Source organism: Hemiscyllium ocellatum, chromosome 3 (assembly GCF_020745735.1).
Source record: "Hemiscyllium ocellatum isolate sHemOce1 chromosome 3, sHemOce1.pat.X.cur, whole genome shotgun sequence".
Classification (NCBI taxonomy): domain Eukaryota; kingdom Metazoa; phylum Chordata; class Chondrichthyes; order Orectolobiformes; family Hemiscylliidae; genus Hemiscyllium; species Hemiscyllium ocellatum.
The window spans coordinates 126,713,841-126,737,035 of record NC_083403.1 but is presented as its reverse complement, the minus strand read 5'-3'; the positions used below and the strand labels follow the sequence as shown (position 1 = coordinate 126,737,035).

The 23,195-nt window shown below is 38.6% G+C and overlaps 1 protein-coding gene across 2 annotated transcripts; it reads right to left on the bottom strand.

The window, feature by feature from the left end:
* Positions 1 to 3,418: 3,418 nt before the first annotated feature.
* Positions 3,419 to 21,757, bottom strand: e2f6 (E2F transcription factor 6). 2 transcript variants are annotated; one of them, XM_060853307.1, is made up of 6 exons: positions 21,543 to 21,757; positions 20,180 to 20,384; positions 16,364 to 16,522; positions 14,270 to 14,384; positions 11,639 to 11,889; positions 3,419 to 5,479 (listed from the first exon to the last, which is right to left on the bottom strand). In XM_060853307.1, exons 1-5 carry the CDS (start codon positions 21,586 to 21,588, stop codon positions 11,683 to 11,685), a joined length of 732 nt encoding a protein of 243 aa, XP_060709290.1. In that variant the 5' UTR covers positions 21,589 to 21,757; the 3' UTR covers positions 3,419 to 5,479; positions 11,639 to 11,682. The 2 variants fall into 2 exon arrangements, with proteins under 2 accessions (XP_060709290.1, XP_060709281.1); XM_060853298.1 differs by lacking the exon at positions 3,419 to 5,479 and having other exon boundaries at positions 7,548 to 11,889.
* Positions 21,758 to 23,195: the final 1,438 nt, after the last annotated feature.

Here is a 23,195-nt window from a genome sequence, read left to right as displayed (position 1 = left end):
ATTCTGTTAATGTTTAAACAGCATGGTCATTATGCCATTTTGGATAATAATTTAATTATTCAATCATTGTACATTTGATATACAAATTTGATTGCTGAAAATAATTCTCAGGCATCTATAATATATCAAAGTGTTATAGACCGGGCCAGACCCCCTCAAAACACTTCAAGAAAGTAGCCCAGACCCTACCTTTGTTAGTTGCTTTAAGCAGGTGTATCGTGGATATTCCAGGAGTAATGCAGCTGGTCAAACCACTTAGTTTTAAACAAAACTGAATTTATTTTCAAGATTACCAAATGGAACAAGAGAACAGAATACAGAATAACTTAACCTATCTGAAAACCCAACTGATTATCCCAACTTAATGATGCTGTTCCAAATACTTGCAACAATCTCCGTAAACATCCCTTGGCAAAAATGATAAAATCAAACACAGGGTCTTACAGGAGAGATGTCAGAGAGAGGGAGGATCAGCATGGATCTGCTTCTTTGATTAGATTAGATTACACAGTGTGGAAACAGGCCCTTCGGCCCAACAAGTCCACACTGACCCGCCAAAGCACAACCCATCCATACCCCTACATTTACCCCTTTTACCTAACACTACGGGCAATTTAGCATGGCCAATTCACCTAACCTGCACATCTTTGGACTGTGGGAGGAAACCGGAGCACCCGGAGGAAACCCACGCAGACACAGGGAGAATGACTGTGTGGAGTTTGCACAGTCGCCTGAGTCGGGAATTGAACCTGGGTCTCTGGCGCTGTGAGGCAGCAGTGCTAACCACTGTGCCACCGTGCCGCCCACTAGAGTCCAGCAGATTCACAGCTGCCTGACCGCTTCCAGTGTATAGCTAGACCAAACCAGAGTAAAGCAGAGCTGGGAGAACTGACCACGCCCCTTACATTGTACAAGTTTTTTTAAAAAAAACTTAAAAGCCTTTTTCTGAGGCCGTATCTGTTAGCTGTAATCAAATTGGCCCTAAAACCCTTCAACTTAGACCTTTTGGACTCTGTGTCTTTTACGACCTCTCTGAAAAAAAACCAAAGCACAACATAACCTTGTTAAAGGAGTAGCATCATCACAAAAGCCAGAAGATAATAACGAACAGTTACAACTTTAGATGTTAGATGATCACAAAATGGAATCTTCTCTGGATCTCAGAAATAACTGACTGAGAATTTTCCCGACTACATGTACTTTAATAATCAACATCAACAGTTGAGGAAAGATGACAATAACTGAGCACAACTGGTTATGAACATCATTATCAAATTCAAATAAAACCATGCCCACCACAGCAGAAAGTTATAGCTGTCTAATGCAGTAACCTGCCTGACAACAAAAGGTAGACACCACTGTTATGATAGATTTGTGAGAAATCAATTGTGGCTCCCATTCTACCAGAACATTGATCCAAACCTGTCTCGATTATGATAGCTACTTGTTCAGTGATTTCAGTGGAAGATTAAAGTGCTATTAAATTACACCACTTGAGTTCTGGTAAATCAGTTTCTATTTCTGCTCACTGTTCTTTCTCTAGTACTTTTCGTTCAACTTTGTGGCTCTGGAAACTCTATTGTTCCTTACTGGTATATTATTCGTAAATGTAAGTATTAAATCTGTTAGTGTTTACATGCATAGATTAGTTATGTTCATTTAAATGTTTTATCTAATCATAGAACAGATACTGTATGACAGGCCACTTGGTCTTGTACCCATGACTCTGCAAGAGTAATTCAGCCAATCCTTATAGGCCTGTAATTTTTCTCTCTCCAATTACCTAATTTCTTTGGAAAATCACAATTGAATCTTGCTTGACTATACTGTAAGGTAGTACACATTACAGATCCAAAGACACACTACATACAACCTGCTGATGGGAATAATTTAGTCGCAGTTACACAGCACAGAAACTGATGTTTCGGTCCAAATTGTCCATGCCAACAAGTTTCCCAAACTAAACTAGTCCCATTTGTCTGTGTTTGGCCAAATCCCTCGAAACCATTCTTATTCATGGTCTTCTGATCTACTCTGTCCAAACCCTCAAGATTTTGAATACCTCTATCCAATGTCCTTTAAATCTTCTTTAAATACAGTGCAATGTCTCTAATCTACCTACAAAATCCCTCATTCCTGAAAACGTTTTCATAAGTTATTTCTGCAACCTCTAATATCCCTAAAATGAATTAACTGAATTTAAAGGAAAAGGGATATAGCTATTAAGTGAAAACACTTTTTTTAAAAATAGAAAGTTTGAATATATTTGAATAAAAGTACAGTAACTTTGACACTATTAAAACTTAGAAATATAAAACAACTGTCATTTCTAACTTTATTTTGATTTCTGACATTAACTACTTTTACAAGTTTCTAACCTTAAACAATACAAATGTCGATATTCAGGTGAGCATTTTAAGAATGCAATCCTAATTTACAAATATTTACGATTAGATTAGATTACTTACAGTGTGGAAACAGGCCCTTTGGTCCAACAAGTCCACACTGACCCTCCAAAGAGCAACCCACCCAGACCCATTCCCCTACATTTACCCCTCCATCTAACACTACGGGCAATTTTAGTATGGCCAATCCACCTAACCCGCACATTTTTTGGACCATGGGAGGAAACCCTCGCAGACACGGGGAGAATGTGCAAACTCCACACAGACAGTTGCCTGAGGTGGGAATTGAACCCGGGTCTCTGGCGCTGTGAGGTAGCAGTGTTAACCATTGTGTCACCGTGCCATCCATGGAACAGTATAAGTGGACATTCAGTTTCTGAGACTGCCCCCCCCCTCTCTCTTTCACCTGGAAACTCCAAAATGTTTCTTGTGAAATGCATCTTAAACTTGGATATCTCCTACTCCTAAGCTTTGCACCCAGTGATACTGCTCACACCTCGAAAAACCAACATCCTGATGCATCAATCTTTTTTTTCCCATTCCATACATGTCTCTTTTCAGGGCCAATAGCCAGGGTACAGTTCAGATGCAAGTCAAAAGCACAGGTTTGATTTCTGTTCTGGCTGAGATACGTTTAGGATCTCTATCCTTACCCTGCAAGAGTGTGGAAGGCATTGCAAACACCCACTGATCAAAAGCAAACAGAGGAATCAGCTCAGGTTAAAGTATTAGGAGACAATGAGCAAAGGCCCTGCCTTTGGGCAAAGCATACAAGTTAAAGACAAAAATGAATTGTATCATTTTACTGTAGACAACAATACTGATGGATCTGCAGCTGCAGCACGGCTGTTCTTAAAACATTAAAAAAGGTCACACCACACAGAAATGGCAGATACCAAGTATATGATTTTATTACACAATTCTGAAGAAATGATAAAAAAATGCATATTATTGATATTAATACATCAGTACAAAAAACATTAAATTATAATTGTATAACCTAATAGCAGGCTGTGACATTAATCAATCATTAAATTCAAAGTTATGAGGAAGTTCATGTAGATAAATTATGTTGGTAATAGCCACAATTTATTTGATAAAGTAGGTAATAAATGTCTGACTAAAGGATATCTTGAGATTTTATGCACAGTGCTATTACATGTCTACTTATAAGCTGAGTGGCAATTCTGTCGATTGCAAACACAATTTAACATCTGAAAAGAAGAATTCCTGTTTGTAAAAATGGTAGTGTTACAACTTAGGAACTGAGGTATTACCATGCAACTTTACCCTTGTCTCAGTTTAAACCATCAGTGAGTCAGCTGCAGCACTCAATTATTACCTATTGATAGGATGAGCAACTGCTTAACAATACAGAAACCTTTTATCCTTAAATGTACTAAGTAGGATAATATAATTCCTTGCATTGAGAGAGGTTGATATTTCTGGGCAAAAACCAAGGCAAGTCAAGCATTCTACTGCCCTCCCATCAAGTACAAGCTTTCAACAAAGCCTTGATTTTGAGCTAACAATGGTTTAACACTACCTTTTAAAGTTATGGCTTTTCAAAAAAAGTGTGTATACAGCTTATACAAGTTATATATTTTAATGATTACTACACTTAACATTTGTGAAACTCCCAGCATTCTTTAGGCTACTTCACACTGTGCCCATGTAAAAGGATTTGAAGTCTTAAGGCTAAATCTGCATTGCTAACGACTTAGTAGCATACACAAAAGCAATCATGACTCGTGAATTAACTCTACTAACTACAGAAATAACTAAGTAAGTTTCAGTATCATTTGGGAGGATACTCAGTCTGTAAAGTAAGGCTTTAAATAGTTATTGACATGGAGATCGAGTCTTAAGTTTTGATTTCGTCATATTCAAAAAATACTTTGAGACACAAATGATTGAACTGAAGACAGTGATGTCCTGACTCAACCTCGGGATGGTACTTTTCTATTTTCATTCCCTTTCAGGGCATTTAAATGTGGCACATCATTTCAGAGTTACAGTGAGATCACAAGCAATGCATGTGATAGTAGAGATGGAGTGGGTGGAAGGCATTTCAGTACTCAATGCAACAGCACGTTGGTGCCCCAGTGTGCCACCTGATATTGTGACAGCCACTTGGCTTCTTAAAATTAAAAATATTCCTTGAACAGTTACATTTGATGTTTAAGCAAAACAATCACAATGGCTTAATATAGATTTTATTAACCCAATTGCACAAACTTTCTACTTAAAATATATAAATAGAAATATTCCAATACTGTGGGTAACAATGATGGAATGATCATTATGTTCGCAGTTACCATTGCCCCACACGTCATTTCATGTTAACATCAATCACCAATATCCTCAGGATAGAATTATAGTACATAAGAAATTACTATCCATTTTAAGTGAACATCAACTTAACATCAGATCTCTTAGTTTAGTGTTCTTTACAGGAAAAGGCTAGGAGTTTGCATGATTGTGTTGTGAAAGATCATGGTGAAAGACCAAGCAGAGAACTGATTAATGCTACTTATTGTGGTTTGCAAAATATACAAGATGTTCCAACTTGCAACAGTAGGGAAAAATGCCAGCAGCTGAATCCTTCAGTGAAACATTAAGTCATCAAAGAGGATAGTTACTCCTAAGCAAGGGTTTGAGGTTGAGTAGACCGGAACATTCTGGAAAAGAATGTCTTCCAGGACACGTGGAAATGTACCAGGACTTAGAGCAGCAAAGAACTGCCTAACATTGCTGCTTGATGAAAACACAGCTGGTGATTTTAAAAGGGACTATGGAGGGTTATGCAAACAACAAATAACCATTCTATAGAGGGAAACACAAGAATTGGTTTTCATCTTACTTTTGCCCATTATTATTCGGCAAATGATCTTACCACTGCTCATCCTGGACAATGGTCTTAGTCATCACTTGACTGAAGATCACTTGGCAATGCCTTGAAAAAGCTGAGAGATGATGGCCATCTTTGACGAAGATGATCAAGACAGACTGCAGAGTGCACAGTTCAAGACTGAACAGAAACATTACCAATGCAGTCAACTAATACAGGAGCTCTATAGATAGAAAAAAAAAGCAAAAGTGGATCTATCACTGGAAAACTAATTTAAAAGCCCCTGCAAAAAGATGGTGGAGTGAGTCTTAACAACTCTTCGCAATGTCCTCCAAAAACCTTCCAATGGTCCTCCTAGCCTCCAGTAAAACCCACTTCCACCATCAGTCAACCATTCTACTGAGCGAAAGAAGATTTCATAACTTGGTAATATTCACACTTTATATTTGTGTTTTCTTAATGTCCTGATGTTCAAATAAATTTATTGTTGATACAATCTATATTTTAAATTGAAAATATTAGCATGAGTATTGGCACGGAATTGTAGTCAAAAAGCACGCCCCTAGGGATGTAACCCATTTACAAAACTCTGTTCACAGCTTATATCGTGTCACTTTTCTGGGAACCAATGACACTGACTGAGGACCTTCTACAAGGTTAACATTTGTTTAAAAACGAAGCACCACCTACTAGATTCAATTTTTAAGATAATCTGTGAACAAAAGAAAAGTTTCAGATAATTTTATTATGCCTTTCATGTTTTTGAAAAGCTGATTCAATTAGATTAGATTAGGTTCCCTAGTGTGGAAACAGGCCTTTGGCCCAACAAGTCCACATCGACCCTCCGAAAAGTAACCCACCCAGACCCATTCCCTCTGACTAACGTACCTAGCACTATAGGCAATTTAGCATGGCCAATTCACCTGACCTGCACATCTTTGGATTGTGGGAGGAAACCGGAGCACCTGGAGGAAACCCACGTAGACACGGGGAGAATGTGCAAACTCCACACAGACAACCACCTGAGGGGGCTGGAATCGAACCTGGGACCCTGATGCTGTGAGGCAGCAGTGCTATCCACTGAGCCACGTGCCACCCCCAACACAGGTAACTAAAAAAACAAAGGGTTATAGTAAAGCCTGCAAATGTATAGATGGTGAAACTATATTGCATAAACTTTGTTTTGGAATAAAGCTGCTTTGCTGTCTCAGTGCAGGGTAAAGGTAGTCTCATGATTTCATTCTCAGTTTTGGAAGAAGGTAAAGGGTCACTGACATAAATTTAATTGTACAGGTAACCTAAGCCTGTACAATGAACAATAAATGGATTTTATTCCAATGTAACAAATTGTCTATTTTTTCTTATGTTACATTGAAAAATACTTTCTGCACAATGATGGGATTTAAAAAAGTTTAATTTTCCAGGTATCATTTCTTAAATTATAAAATCAGTTAACCCTTAATATTTTAGAGCAAATATTCTGTAAATTTGTGTATTTTTTCATGATACACTTGTCATCTAAAATATTTACAAAAGGCTAATTTTGGCGACTCACATTTTTCTGAAACTGTTCCTCACCGGATTTGCCAACTGGAATACCAACTGATACTTCTGATTTGTGCAAACCCAGACTACTAATTTTTGGTAATTCACAATAAAATAAAATGGCTTGCAGTTGCTTGCACATAATTTGTCAAGACGTATCAACTGCATGTCTTCACTTCACTTTTGTTTTGGTTTCATAAGCAGGTTTTGACACAGTGATAGAAAGATGCATTATCACTAGTCACTGATGGTTCCTGCTTTTCAATACATTACACAATAGTCTCAGTGCAGCATAATTACATACATCAACTTTTGTTCTGGGATAAAATTAAAAAAAAATGTACAAAAATGCCAATTCATTATTCGATTCAGATACCTATTCAAGTATAATGTGATAATTTTCCAATCTTCACTCTTTCTCTCCCAAACTATTGACTAAACCAATACTCTTCCAATATCGCATTCAAGTGACCATCCCTCATGGGCAACCCTTAAAAGTGTTGGTTTTTCTCAGTCACTATCACTTTCAAATGAGTCAAAAAGTGTTGGTTTCAAGTCAGACACCAACAATTTTAGGTTAAGTGCAATTTCAGATCTAGGACAGTCTTCTATAATTCTAAGACTGAACAGGACAAGGGAAGTTATTCATCCAAAATTATTTTTAAAAGTATTTTTTAAAAAATAATTTCGGATGAATAACTTCCGTTGTTCTGTTCAATCTTAGAATTATAGAAGACTGTCCTAGATCTGAAATTGCACTTAACCTAAAAATGTTGCACTGGTTATGGTCACAATGTGATATTTTGAACTGAGCAGGTAATCAATGGTGAAGTGGGGAAAAAAGGGAAATACAAAATTATCTGCCTATGCTGCTTACAAAACCCTCAGATTAGATTTGTCAGATCTACTTAGGGGCATTCCTGAGATTTCATGACATAATTTCGCATTTATAACTGCCCTGCCCAATCATTTTAATGACCTCAAAATGTTTACACTAATTAACAAAAGATAAAAATAAAAAGAAAGATCCACAATACTTCTAATTTTGTCTTTTCTTTACCTCCTGGGCTGCCAGGAAATTAATTCTTGATGAACGTGGGACAATGTTGCAAGGCTGGCAATCTTACTGATGATCAGGTACAGAGCTGCATTAACACCTTAGGAGATAAAGGCTTGCTGTATAAAAAATGCTTATGCTGTGAAACTAAGAGTCACTCCTTTTTCATTTGGAGACTTTTTGAAATAATTTCACAGGATGTGGTGTTACTGATTGCCCATAAAGTATTCATGGTGAGCTCCTTCTTGCCATCAGTTTGCTATAGGTACACCCACAGCGCAGTCAGAACACTTCAAAATTTTGATCAGACAGTAAAGGAACAAAGCCATAGGACGTTGTTGCAGATGGTGGTACTCCCTCCCATTTATTGCCATTAAACATCTAGGTGGTAAAAGCTGTGGCTGAAGAGTGTGGTGCTGGAAAAGTACAGCCTGATGAGGGGCTTACACCCGAAACGTCGACTCTTCTGCTCCACGGATGCCGCCTGACTTGCTGTGCTTTTCCAGCACCACAATCTTCGATTCTGATCTTCAGCATCTGCAGTTCACATTTTCTTCTAGGTAAAAGTTATGGATTCGGAAGGTGCTTTCGGAGAAGCCTTAGTGAGTTACTGCTGTGCACCTTGTGGATGGCAACTTTCATCATTGACAGACAGTGACAGCACCGGGTAATCAATGATGGGAAGAAGTGAATGTTTGAACTATGAGATAGTGTGCCATTCAAGCACACTTTGTCCTGGTTAGTATCGAGCTTGAGTGCTTGAACTGCACTCATCCAGGTAAGTCTTGATCATTGGGAAGCCTGTGATGGTAATGCCATTGAATGTCAAGGGGAGATTGGATTCTCTTGATGCGATGGTCATTACCTGGCATTTATGTGGTTTGAAATGTTACTTGCTACATAGAGGCATTGATATTTCTATATCTAAGGAGTTGTAAATTGCGCCAAACATTACTCAGAGTGTGCCCACAAATCTGACCTGATGGAGTGAGTATCAGTGACCTCCAACAACCATACCAACTTCTTTTGTGGTAAGAATGACTCTAGCCAGCTGAGTGTGCAATTGCCATTGACTCCAGTTTTGCTCGGGTCCTTTGATGTCACGTTCAGTCCAGAGCTGCCCTGAAGTCAAAAATAGTCACTGTCACCTCACCTCCGCAGTTGTGATTTTTTGTCTATGTTTGGCTCAATGAGGTCAGGAGCTGAACGACCTTGGCAGAACACAAGGGTGCTAAGCATGTCAGCAGGTTAACGCTGAGCAATTTCCACTTGTAATACTGTTGGCACAACCACCCATCAGTTGCTGGTGATCAATATTAGATTGATAAGACAGCAACTGGCTGATTTAAGTTAGTCTTGATTTTTGTGCACAGGACATAACCTGGACAATTTTCTATTGTCAGGTAGATGCCAGTGTTGTAGCTGTACTTGAACAGCTTCTCTAAAAGGATATCAAGCTCGGGAGTCTGTGTCTTCAGGACTATGCTGCAAGGACCCATAGCGTTTTCAGTTTCCAGTGCCTTCAGCCATTTCTTGATATCACATGGAGTGAATCAAAGTGGCAGAAGACTGGCAATGTAATGCTAAGAGCAAGGCAGAGATGGTTTATCTACTCTGCACTTCTGGACCCTGCTGTAAATGTTTCAACTTTGGTTTTTGCACCGATATACCTCACTCCTCCATTATTAACAATGGGGATATTTGTGCAGCATCCTCCTCTTGCCAGTTGTTTAATTATCCATCACCATGAATGACTGGGCGTAGCATTACCAGAAAGCTTAGGTCTAACTGTTGGCTGTTGGATTCCTTAGCTCTGTTTAGCACATGCTGATCATTTTGATTGGCATGCATGTAGTCCTGTATTATAGCACTACCAGGCTTACATCTCAATTTTAAGTACGTTTGTGCTGTTCCTGGCATATTCTCTGCAGTCTTCATTGAACCAGGGTTGATCCCATTGTGTGATGTCATGGTAGAATGGGAATATATAAAGATTACAGATTGCTGACAGCCCTGAACACCTCACCTGATGCCCAGTTTGAGTTGTTAGATATATCCTATTTAGCAGGTGTTAGTGCCATGCATCGTTATTACTGCAAACTCAGGACTGTATTTCTATAAGGTCTGTGTAATGGGTATGTCTACCAACACTGTCATGGAGAGATGCAACTGCTACAGATATGATGGCGAGGATACGTTTAAAGTAGATCTTGTTGGCCACCTCAAGACTTGCAGTAGATCCAGGCTACTAGTTCTAGCAGGATATGTCCATTTCAGCCAGTGGTGGCTCGAGCAAATTATCCTGGCAATGGACAGAAAAGTCCCTCACGCAGGGTACATTCTTAGCCCTGTCACCTTCAATGCTTCTTCCAAAAGGTATGCAACACAGCCGAATACTGATTCATCAGCTGAGGGAAGTGGAGCAGTAGGCACAATCCATAGGAAATTTCCTTGTCTATGTTTAACCTGATGCCATGAGGTTTGCTGGGATCCAGTAGCAATGATGATGACATTAATTCCCAACTGATTGTAAACAACTGTGATAGCACTTCTAGTGACATTGTCCTGTTGGTGGGACAAGATAGATTAGGGATAGTGAAGGTGGAATATCAGCCATTGCCTGTAAGGTGAGATTTGGTGAGTATTACTATGTCAGGCTGCTGGGACAGCTCTCTCAAATTTGGCACAGGCCTTCAGTCGATAATGAAGAAAATTTTGCATGATAGATCAGGCTGTGTGTATTGTTATTTCCAGCACCTAGATTGATGTCAGGTGGTCACATATTGTGATGATAAATATTATTGATTCATAATCAAATTAAACCTTACAATGATTTTATCTAAAACCCGTTCAGTATCTAATTTTGGAAATGTAATGGATGAGGAAGTAAAGGAACCAGAGTTAACTAATCCAGCTTTTAAAAACATTTGAAGATAATGTAGGAAAATCAGCCAAGTTCAAAAACTAATGTTAAAAGAAAATATTCTGAAGATCAAGTAGTTTAATGTTATTGCCCTAAATATGATACACAAGATGAGACTTAAAATAAAAAATACTGAAAATAACTTGAGCATAGAATTTTTAACTGGAAACCAATCACACGTTCAGAGCTGTTTGAACTCCTAATCATTACTCACTGACTCTTGCTGGAATCACAGAAGTTGAGGAAAGAAAGCATTCAACATGGCTGAGATGTCAGCCATGATGACATAATCAAATGGTCTCTCAACTCACTCTGCCTCAATTCACACATAATTATTTAAGCAAGAAAGCTATTAACATGTATACAAACATATGAAAGCAAAACAAAACCATTATATTCTACTGAGACGCAGCAGAGGGAAAGTAAGATATGTTCCACAAAATTCCTGAACTGTAGTAAGGTCAATTAGCATGCTGAATGAAAATCCAAATTTTCAACATTTTCTTAAAGAAACTGTCTGTTGTAGCATGAATTAAATTGTAACTGAGGTAAACAGCACAGGAGAAAGTGTTACCACAAACCTCAGGGATTGGGTTCAAACCTACGTCCCACTGGAATTGACCTGTCACTCTCAGAAGGAACAAGACACTTATGAATTATGAAGTTGCATTGTGTTGTTTAAAACGGCAACACTAAAGAGAAATGCATTGTTAGATTTTGCAGATTCTTATTCTTTATATATGAACTATAAAATCTACAGTTATATCATCTAGTCTTCTACATTTGACTTCATCAAAATTCATAAACTATACATGGCAATTTCTAAGTAGGTTTTCTATCATCACCAAAAAACTTACCAATCAAATTTTTAACATGCAACAATATGAAGTAAAAATGCTGTTCACTGCATCCAATAAGATATACATAGAGCATCTTCACCTTCTTCAGGTGGTATTGTCACTGTATAATCTGTAGCTGCAGAGGTCCCTTTATTTTCGTTGGATTTGTCGTCTGTACCCTTTTTAAAAGGTTCTTCCAGGTTTTTCACCTCACATACAAAGACATCAATTGGCCCTTCAGTACTTTTTAAGTGAACCTGGATAGTTTCCTACACAAATAGAAAGGTCTTTTTTAGAATTCTGAAAGGGAATAAAATGCAAATGTCATAAAGAAAGAGAGATTGTGGCATGAAGAATTTCAACTTTGAGAATGTTCAGGAATCCGGATGTAAATTGAAGTTGCGCTGTTTTTCCCAAGTTATGGCTCAAGTATCCACTTAAATTAATTTCAATAATAGCAAATATAAAATATTCCATAAAACATTATGATGGAATCTAATTTTATCTTTTTCTATTACAAGAAAATCTTGGTATATTTAACAGTGGTAATCTGTTGTACTTTTATTAATACTGTACAACTGGAAATTGGCTTAGCAAATTAAAAAAAAAATTTAATAAGAGTTTAGTCCATCAGCTAAGACCAACCTGATTTTAAATTAGTGAAAATAATTTCAAAAATTATACTGAACTCAATTTAGTAGTACACAGCTCACCTTTCAGTAAAGCAAGTTAAATCTCAATATCGAAGTACTATTAGAAGTTGTCTATTCATGTTTTTACACCAAAGAACAGCAATCATAATTTCAAGAACCTTCTCAAATAGGTTCAACTGATCAGCACCTTCATTATTTCAAAATGTGAGGAGCTTGTGTAGGCAGGATGTGCTGCCAGCATGATTTATATTAAAAAAAACTTTAAAGATTGTGAAAACAAAGTTTTGCTCAAATGTAGCTTGCACTTAAAACTCAAGGTAGTTTGGCTGATTTCTGGATCAGAAACTCTGGGTCACTATTTTAACTCAGGCCATTTGCTACTTTTTGTTATTGAAAAGGAAAAAAAAAGTCAAAGTCAGCAACACGTCTATAAAACATTCCCAGTCTCATAACTAACTATAGATTAAAAAAAAACAAGTATTGGATCAGAAACTTCGAGTTAACCATGCATTATAATCTGCCTGCCATTTCACTAATCTGAAGAGTGTGCCCTTGGCAGTCCACAATGCTGGACAAACACATGACTCCTCCCCCCAACCACCTCTCCATTCCTGCAACTCCCCCAAATGACCCTGTGATCAATCACAGGTATAAGCTTTTCAGTCTAAAAGATAACCGATGACAAATGTTTACCTGAAATATCAAATTTTAAAAAGGCAACAGGAACAAGCACCAAGCAGTATACAATATTATCTTTTAGATTGCACAACTTGGGTTCTAAACCAGTTTAATTGGGTATAGAGAAAAATCTTTCCTCTTGACATTAATATTCCAAGAGAAATTAAATTTGCAACAAAATCAATTTTAGCTCATTCTAACTTCAAATAGCTTGAGTTCAAAACCACAAGTTTGTACTGTAGGTTTTACTGCTAGAAATGAAATTTGTAAGCCTCTTGAATTTAACTGATACTGTCCCTCATGGGACTGGAAGCACCAGAGCTCCAATTCTCTCCAGCAAATGAAAACTCTTGCCAGGAATTCTCTAAATATTCTGCCCCGCTCTACAGCTGTCCATAACTGAACATCCTGGAGGAGGGTGCAAGAGCACCGTTTTCTCATCACTTGTACATGTAATAATGGCATGAGCTCTTCGACACTGCTCTTCAATGATGCTCATCTGGAGATTAAAGTATGAATCCTCCAGTTAAAATAATAAGAGATTATAATCATTCCACTTCTATTTTTTGCTGGGAATAATTTTGTGTTCAGTCAAGCCATCCATCTCTGTACTGCAAAACAGAACATATCATTCTCGACAGCGAACATCTGCATTCCTGACTCATCAACAAATGTCCAAGTCATTGTTAATTTTTACAACTTTTGCATGAAATCTTCAATTTTTAGAAAAATATAATGCCTTTCCTATCCTCTGGGCTACATATTTCTATGCACTTGAAAAGACAGTTGGCGGTCTGCTCATAAACTACTCCCATTGTTTCTATTAATTAGCCAACAGTATATGAAGGACACCAATCAGTGGAAGTGAGCCATTTTAAGTTGCTAATTCAACAATACTTGAAAGTTATGCACACAGTCCAAATCATCATGAAAGCCATCTCCCATCCATAGACTCCATCTCTACTTGTTGCCATGGTAAGGCTACATCATCAAAAGTCCCCCACCCCCCAGTAACACTCTCTTCCATCAGACAGAAGATACAGAAGTCCGAACACAAATACCAACAGATTCAAGAATAGCTTTCCCCTGCTGATTGGACGTCTCTAATTTAAAATCTAGTGTTCATCTTGCCTTTGTGCACCTGCTATGCAGCTGTAACCCTGTTCGCCTCGCTCTGTCTAAACACCTTATGATCTCTGTTCTTGTATACTATGATCTGTCTGTACTGCTTGCAAAACAAAACTTTTCACTATACTCAAGAATACAAGACAATAACAAATCAAATCAAAGAAACTGAAAAGGTTAACATGCATCTTACCTCTTTAGGAATAGGTACCTCCAATTTGGTTTCTTGGGGAGCTTTGATTGCAATCACAATCTGTTCTTTGAAGGCTTGCAGGCTGTGTATGTCTTGGTAGGTTACATATGCTAGTGTATTCCTTTGTCAAGTTGAACAAATTGAAATATGTGGAAAATTTATTCAGGGACTTTCACAATATACTGATACCAAGACTTATTTGAAATTCGACATGAAACCATTTACTTCTACAACTTAAAGGTGAACTGAACAGAATACTTTGGATGGTGGAAATCTGAAATAAATCTAGTGGTGAACTCCATTAGTTTCACATCTCATCCAATAAACATCAGTATAAAACTGGCTCTGTTCATACAATTGCGTTTTCTTCCTAATGCTAATCTCCACACTCGACAAAGACCCACATCACTCATCACCCAAGCTGACCGTGACAAAGTACTGCATAGAAGACCAGTCACAAAATCTATTTTGCTTGTGGTAATATTCCTAGAAACTGTGGCTATTTGAAACTCTGACTCTGAAATATCAAAGCTCATTATAAGAAAATAAAGCATCAGGAAAAGCAATTCTCCCAATGGTATTCTAATTGCAATTTTCTTTCACCAGCCCCCACCTCAAGGCTTTCAACATTCTTGCAATCCAAATCACATGCTTTATTCACACTCTTCCAGATATTTTCTCATTATCAGCTACCAGGGAGAAGCTTGAGAAGTTGTCATTCCGGTGCCTTATGACTGGTTAAGCAGACGTCACATCCAATAATCCAGAGCATGCTTTAACCTGGTCAATATCCAGGCAAACATAAAGCAGCTATGAAAATCTACTAGGTACTATCACAAGATGTGCTTCTTTCCGAAACACATTATTTCTTAGCATGCTGATATGGAGCCTCAAAAGAATAACAATGGACATTATGAAAGAAACCTACTCGTACACTTAACTTTGATAAAATATGAAAATGCCATTCACCACTTCTTTATATATAAAGGTTAAACCAGAGGCTCACATCTTACACTCTGAAACAGACTGTAAATAAACACTAATTACATCAACCAGATGAAAAGTAATGTTAAAACTGAGAACTGTCCTCATGGCTGGAAAGTGGAAATTTACTTGAACCATGTAGTAGTATAATCCAGCCATTGAATACCTGTACCCAAAGAAGCCAATAACTGTGTTCTATATTCAAAGGTAAATGTTTGGTAGTACAGAACTTAAATATTGCTCAGTGAGACTGAATTTGAAACTTTTCATCTTCTCATCAGAGCAAGGACACAGGAAACAGTGTTGAAAATCAAGACGCCATTTTATACGGCATGAGAAGAGAGCGCTGATTGGTTGGGTCATAATTAACAATGGAGATGTAGGAAGAACATTTAACTGGCAATCTTAATCCTCAGATCGGGCAGGCAAATTCTGATTGGTCAGGGCACTGCCGTAAAGAGCCGTGTTTGGATGTCTCCACAGCCTCTACTTTTGAAAAAGGTGAAACATATACACAAATATATAAAACAGGGTCCTGAGTATTTTTATTTTATATATAGGGTATGTATCTATATAGCTTCTGGCACACACAAACATAACACTAGAGGTATATGACGATCTTGAATTTGTAAGATTGACGGTATACAGTACCACAGACTTTACGAAACTTGACTGATCACTTCAGGGCTGGTTCAATAAACTATACCTTCAGTTGGAAGGTAGCTGCATCTGATGCTTGGCAGTGAGGTAGCTCTGCTAGATGGAGTTTCTGGGCTACGTGTTCCTTGTGCCACCTAGAGATAGTGTTAGGAAACACGGCTAGTCAATTACGACACCATGCTGTATTATACCGAACACTTTGCATCTTGTTAAGATGATTGCAACTTCTGATGTGATTATGTTACTTCTCTTTGAGAGATGATTTGGTATCTATAGGATGCAAATCCTTTATGGGATTTTTCTAGCTATAAAGGGTTCCCAAACTGATTTTCTAATCGATTTATTGAATTCATCAGCTTCAGACTTCAGTTACTTTTACAAATTGACATTACCTCAACAAAGTAAGGAATTTCTGAGCAGAAGTAACTTCCTTGGAAATTAAAAGGATATCTTGCAGTTTCTTGATCTTCTGTTAATGTGTATAACTGATGAGCACAGTCTTTGATTAAATCATCTAGTGAATTTTCTACTTTTGTCAGGTCTGCCAGTTCTTTTCTTAATTTGCGAGACTGGGCTTCATACGCTAGTTTTTCTTGTGGATTCTTGCCTCTATAATCAGAGAAAAATATAATTTCACACTAGCTTTCACAATAGGCAGTAGTTGTGATTTCAAACACAAACGACTAGAAGAGGAAGGCCAACAAATTGGATGAGGTTGTAATTATCTCAAAAGTCAAACAGCTTTTCAAACACAACATTGAAGCTCAAATCAGGAAAGTATCAGTGATAATGAAATAAGTAAAAGAAAGTCATTTGAGACAACAGTTACATGTTTTCCAACAGCTAAAATGAAGCAAGAAATCTGTAGTAAATAATGAGGTTGGGTAACGTGGTGTCATTATTTTTAAAAATGCTGTAGTGAAGAACCAGGAATTATCGACCTGTGAAGCTTACGTCAGTGGTGAGTAAGTTGTTGGAGAGGATTCATTTGGAAAGAGAGAGAGGACATGCATTTGGAAAGTCAAGAGCTGATTAGGAGTAGTCAGCATGGCTTTGTGTGAGAGAAATCATGTCTCACTACTTTGGTTGAGTTTTTAATGAGGTGACAAAGAAGATTCATGAAGACAAAGTGGTAGATGATGTCTATATGGACTTCAGCAAATGATAGACTGGTTAGTAAGGTTAAATCGCATGGGGTCCAGAGGGAGCTAGAAAATTGGATATCAAATTGGCTGGTAGGGGACAGAGGGTACAGCATGAAAACAGATCCTTCAGTCCATCTCGTCCATGCCAACTAGATATCCCAACCCAATCTAGTCCCACTGCCAGCACCCGGCCCATATCCCTCCAAACACTTCCTATTCATATGTCCATCCAGATGCCTTTTAAATGCTGCAATTGTACCAGCCTCCCCCACTTCCTCTGGCAGCTCATTCCATACACGTACCACTCTCTGCTTGAAAAAGTTGCCCCTTAGGTCTCTTTTATATCTTTTGCCTCTCACCTTAAACCTATGTCCTCTACTTCTGAATCGCCTGACTCCAGGGAACAGACTTGGACTATTTATCCTATACATGCCCCTCAAGATTTTATAAACCTCTAAGGTCACATCTCAGCCTCCGGCGCTCCATGGAAAACAGCCCCCCAGCCTATTCAACCTCGCCCTATAACTCAAATCCTCCAACCATGGCAACATCCCCGTAAATCTTTTCTGAACCATTTTAAGTTTCAGAATATCCTTCCAATAGGAAGGAGACCAGAATTGCACGCAATATTCCAACAGGTGGCCTAACCAATGTCCTGTATAGCCACAACATGTCCTCCTAACTCCCGTACTCAATCCTCTGACCAATAAAAGTAGAGATTTAAAAAAGGACCTGAAGGTTAACTTTTTCACACAGTGGGTGGTGCACATCCAGAACAAGCTGTCAGAGGAACCCATAAGAGATGTACAGCACAGAAACAGTCCAACTTCGGTCCAACTCATTCATGCCGAGCAGATAGCCTAAATTAATCTAGTCCCATTTGCCAGCACTGAGCCCATGTCCCTCTAAACCATTCCTATCCTTCCAATGTGCAATTTGTTTGCCTCATTTCCTTACATTACAAAAGTAACTTCAAAAGTAATTAACTGGCAACAAGGTTTGGCATGTTCAGAAGTCATGAAAGGGGTTAAACAACTTATTTGTTTGCAACCCGAGAAGTTTCAAAAGAATTTAAGAAAGAAGCAAATTAACTGGAACTAAGCCTTGAAAGTATCAGTTTCGAGAGATATGTCATCAGACAGTGGCAAAAACAAAGCACATATTAAGTCAACTTGGCAAAGTCCATGAAATGCACATAAATTTCAATTTATACAGCAGCCAAACTGTGGAGTGGAGAATTTTAAAACAGTTCTAGTGAAAAGGATAGGACATGAAAAGACAGATTTATGGTGAACTAGCTTGTGTGACTGATGAAATGAAAGCATATGACAATTTTCAAACATAAAACCATGCTAAACATCAAGTTCCCTGCAGGCGTTTTTGTCCATATGCAATGTCCAATGTTTGGATGGATTATAATGACGTGAAGTCATGGATTGATAATATGTGGAATACAGCTCCCCTTGGCCCATACAAACAATGGACCTTATTGGTGTGTGACATGTTCAGATCCCATACAAGTGACATGATCAAGATGTGTTTGTGGAGAAATAACACAGTGCAGCTAAACTAATGGATTCAACATACCTTGTTCAACCTCGGGATGCACACTTCAAGTCATTCAAGGATAACGTTCACAGTGAATAGGTGGATGGTTGATTCAAGGAAAAACCTTCACAGAGAGGAAATAAGTATGCTGCCCTGGTTGAGTTTTTTTGTGGTTTCATTAACAAATTACGGGGTGAGATTTTTGTATCACATATCATCACAGTATTCAAAAAAATGCAAAATATTCAATTCAATAGATGGAGAGGAAGATGATTTAGTAAGGAGGAATGATTCTGAGAGTTAAAGATTGACATCTGATCCACAGTGGGCTCTCATAACAATACCATAATTAAAGTAACTCAAAATAAATTGAACTGTGTTGGATGCTGAAAATAATGAACTGGATGATTTTTAAAAAGCTTCAATTATGGTTAAAGGTATTTTTGGATCATTAATTCATTCAATAAATTATGTAGTGTTACTTCAATCCAAATTATCACCATTTCAAAATGGTAACCACACACAACAGTGGTTCACATTTTATACTTGTTATGTTGTCTTGGAAAGATTTTCGAAAGCTTCAAAAGGTCAACTAATATGTCATGGTCTGCAGCATTAGCGCAGTTGGTCAAAAGCTTAATCAACGAGGAAGGATTCTAGGAATCTCTTCAAGAAAGCAAATCAGAAAGGTGAACAGACTTAGTAAAGCAATTTCAGAGTTTATGGCCGAGACCATGCATTCGGAATTAAGTACATGATGAAACTGATATGTAGCTGTAATTGCGAATTGGTTTCTAATTTTAGCATAATTTTAAAATCCATTTCTTTATCTTTTAATATCCTGTTCAATACTTTACTGTCGCTTGCTGAAATTTGTGTTTTTTTTGCCACATGATCATTACATGTTTTTAACCTGATTACATAGCCATCATGACTATTTTGATGTAATTTACACTGCAATTCAATCTTCGAGCTGCAAACATATTTTGTGAATAAAACTCTACTGTTTATTATAAGCAGCTGAAAGCATGTCTAATGACAGAGCAATTAAAATTGAGGATGGTCAAGAGGCCAGAATTAGAGGAGTACAGATATCTTGGGATGGCTGGGCACTGTCGGAGGTTACAGAGGTAATAAGGAATAGGTTCTGGAAAAGAAGCATTATTTTAAAGTCAAGGCTATACTTGACTTACATATACACATTAAGAATCTGAATGGAGTTGTTCAAATTACATTTTTGCAGACTTTAGCAGCAGATGGTACAGGAGAGAAAATAAAACTTGCATCTAACCAATTCAAATCTGGATTCAGAGCATGTAAAAATATTTACAACAGTTTCATTGATAACAGTGGGTTTTAACTCATAAGCTGCATTCACCTCAAAGTAAAAGGAAATTTAAATTTACATTGAAAGTTATTTCAAGAATACAAATATCTGTGAGCTCTGAAGAGTACCACGTTCTTGAGAGCCCGCCTTTTGAATTACCACAAAACGATGATAAGATACATTTGAATGAATACCAAAGAATCTTACAGAATAAACCAATTTACAGGTAGTGTAAAATTGACTTACATCCATTCAATTAAATTTTTGGATTTTTTTCTCACAAGACGAATCCCATCAAGTACATTGGTGATATCGTAAACCCTTCTCTTTCGCACCCCAAGCATCTTTGCAATATCGTTCATGTCAAGGACACCATCAGGTGCCTCATTCACAAGTTGCATAAATTGTTGCGTCAGATGCACTAGGGACACATCAAAACGTGGTTTCTTTGCTGTTACAAAACAGGAAACCAACATTAACCTTCAATCTTCAAAACAGAAATACTAGCATTATTGAAGTATAATTTGATAGAAATGTATTATTAATAGGAAACAAAGAGACACATATAAATATTCATAAAACCTACTCCAAAATTGCTATTTAGATATAGCATGTTAATATTATGGAACTAAGATGTTTGCTTTAAATTTATGTTATTTTAGTTATTCTACTTAATTGGGAAGATAGTACAACAATTTGTAATTCTTATTTGTTTCCGAACCCTAAACATTAGCGGTAAAATGTTCCAAAGAGTGTCTAATGTATGTCACAAAAGCAAATTTGATATTGAGTCACATAAGGAAATATTAGGAGATAGTGAGGACTGCAGGTGCTGGGGTTGGCAGAGTCAATAAAGTGTAGCACTGGAAAAAGCACAACAGGTCAGGCAGCATCTGAGGAGCGAGAGAGTCAACGTTTCAGGCTTGACTCTTCATCAGGACTGGGGAGGGGGAAAGAGGCTGAAAAATAAACGGGGGAGGTGAGGCTGGGGGAAAGGTTGGGATGGACGATAGGTGAGGTGATTGTGATAGGTCAGTAGGAAGTGTGGAGCAGATAGGTGGGAAGGAAGATGGACAGCTAGGTCAGGTCAAAAGGGCAGTAATCGGGGTGGGGGGTAACGGAGGTGCTAGGGCAAAAGAGTGGAGATGGATGGGTACAGGAAGGTGGGATTAGTTAGTGCATATGGATGAGCTGTTCCCTGAACCTTTCTGTGAGTTTGCATTTGGTCTCTCAAAAGTACATAACATCACATTGAGAGCAAACAGATGCAGTAAATGAGGTTTGAGGACATGCAAGTAAATCTCTGCCGAATTTGGAATGATCCTTTAGGGCCTTAGGCGAGTTGGGGGGAGAGGTGGGGGTGTAGGTTTTGCACTTCACACCAGCAGGGGAATTTAATGGGGGTGGAAAAGAGGAGGAAAAGGTTGCCCTGGAGATGTCTGAGCGGAAGGGATTGAGGCCCAAGGAAGAAGCAGTGCCATCTTGATGCTGTGGAAGGACATGTAAACACAGAGGGGGGAAGACAGAGGAAGGAATGGATAGACAAAGACAATTAGATAGAGGAGAGGAGAGGAGAGCCTTGTGTCAGGACTCAGTCAGTCAGACTCACTGTATTTGGGCGCTGAGGTCACCCGGGGGATGCTCTCGTCCTCCATTGCTGGGGGGGGTGGTGATAATGGTGGTAGTAGTGGTACTGAACCCCACCCCACCCCGGCCCAGTTATGCACGAACCCCTCCAACACAGAACTGCCCCCGTCTCCCCCTTCCTTGCTCCTATCCTCCTCCACTCCAGTCTTTCTTTTCTTTCCCCCTTGTCTCTCGGCTGCTATTGCCCCGCCATTCACGAGAACGCTTCCACGCATGCCCGAAAAAAGCTTCCCCGGGCGCATGCGCCACCCAGCCGATAACCGGCAATCCGACGCATGCGCCACCCCCAACCAGTCTGCCGGCAGTTCACCCTTCCAATCTCGCCCCGCCCTCATATATGAATATTGATGAGAAATGGGCGGGCCCGTCTTCGTGGGCGTGCCCTCACAGACAGACAACGTACTACATCATACGCAAAGCTTTGTGACGTTGGGTAGAAGTATCTTTTGAGCAGGGTTGTTACTCGCCGGGCGTGGTGGCGCGCGCCTGTAATCCGGCGACTCGGAGGCTAAGGCTATCGGATTGCTTGAGACCAGGAGTTCTGGGCTGCTGCGGACTATGCCGATCAGGTGTCCTCACTAAGCTGGGCATCGATATGGTGTCCCCGGAGGAATCCGGGATCACCAGGTCGGGTAAAGAGGGGTGAATCGGCCCAGGTCGGAAACGGAGCAGGTCAAAGCCCCCGTGCCCATCAGTAGTCGGATCGCGCCTGTGAATAGACGTTGCAGTGCAGCCTGGTTAACACAGTGAAACATAGTCTTTTCTCAAAACTACTCTTGACATTTTTCATTCTCTTATTAAAATTATCATCATTTCAATATTACTTCACTTCAACATTACTACACTTCAACTGCACTAAATACAGAGAAATATTGATGCACAAAATGACCATTAAAAATACACATCAAGCTCTCGAATTCAAACTCAGATTCAAATTTTCATCAGCTCTGATTTACACTGCTTATATGTGCCAAATTGGCTAGTCCGAATGATTGTAATAATTTTGTACCACATGTAAAACAGTTAGGTGTTTCTGAAGAAAATAGCTTGTTTAAACCGTTTGGCTGTTTCAATGTTACTGCTCTCTACCGTTCCCTCGTTTTACTACAACAGAAAAGTTGATATCATAGCTGTTTTTCTGGCAGTGACGCACAGGGAGCGCTAACTTCACATTGCCGTCAGCACAGAGTGCACAATCTGCAATTAATGAAATATTTTAATATTGGGGATCCGAATTGCATTTTAAAAATCTCGCCTCTGTTACTAATTCATCAAAGAAAACTAACAAAAAACCAGTATACATAAAAATGACGTGGAAGCAAGCAGAATTAATCTTTTCTATTTTCTAAATAAAGCAATTCTGGCTTGAACTAAATTATGCCTAGCAAATAAATAAAAGCTTGAAATGGCAATGTTAAGAAAAAATCACACAACGCCAGATTATAGTCCAACAGGTTTATTTGGAAGCATTAGCTTTTGGAGCGCTGCTCCTTCATCAGGTGGTTGTGGAGTATAAGATCGTACGATATAGAATTTATAGCAAAAGTTTACAGTGAAATATAACTGAAAAAGACCTGGATTGTTTGTTAAGTTTAGGCTGTAGGTTTGATATCCA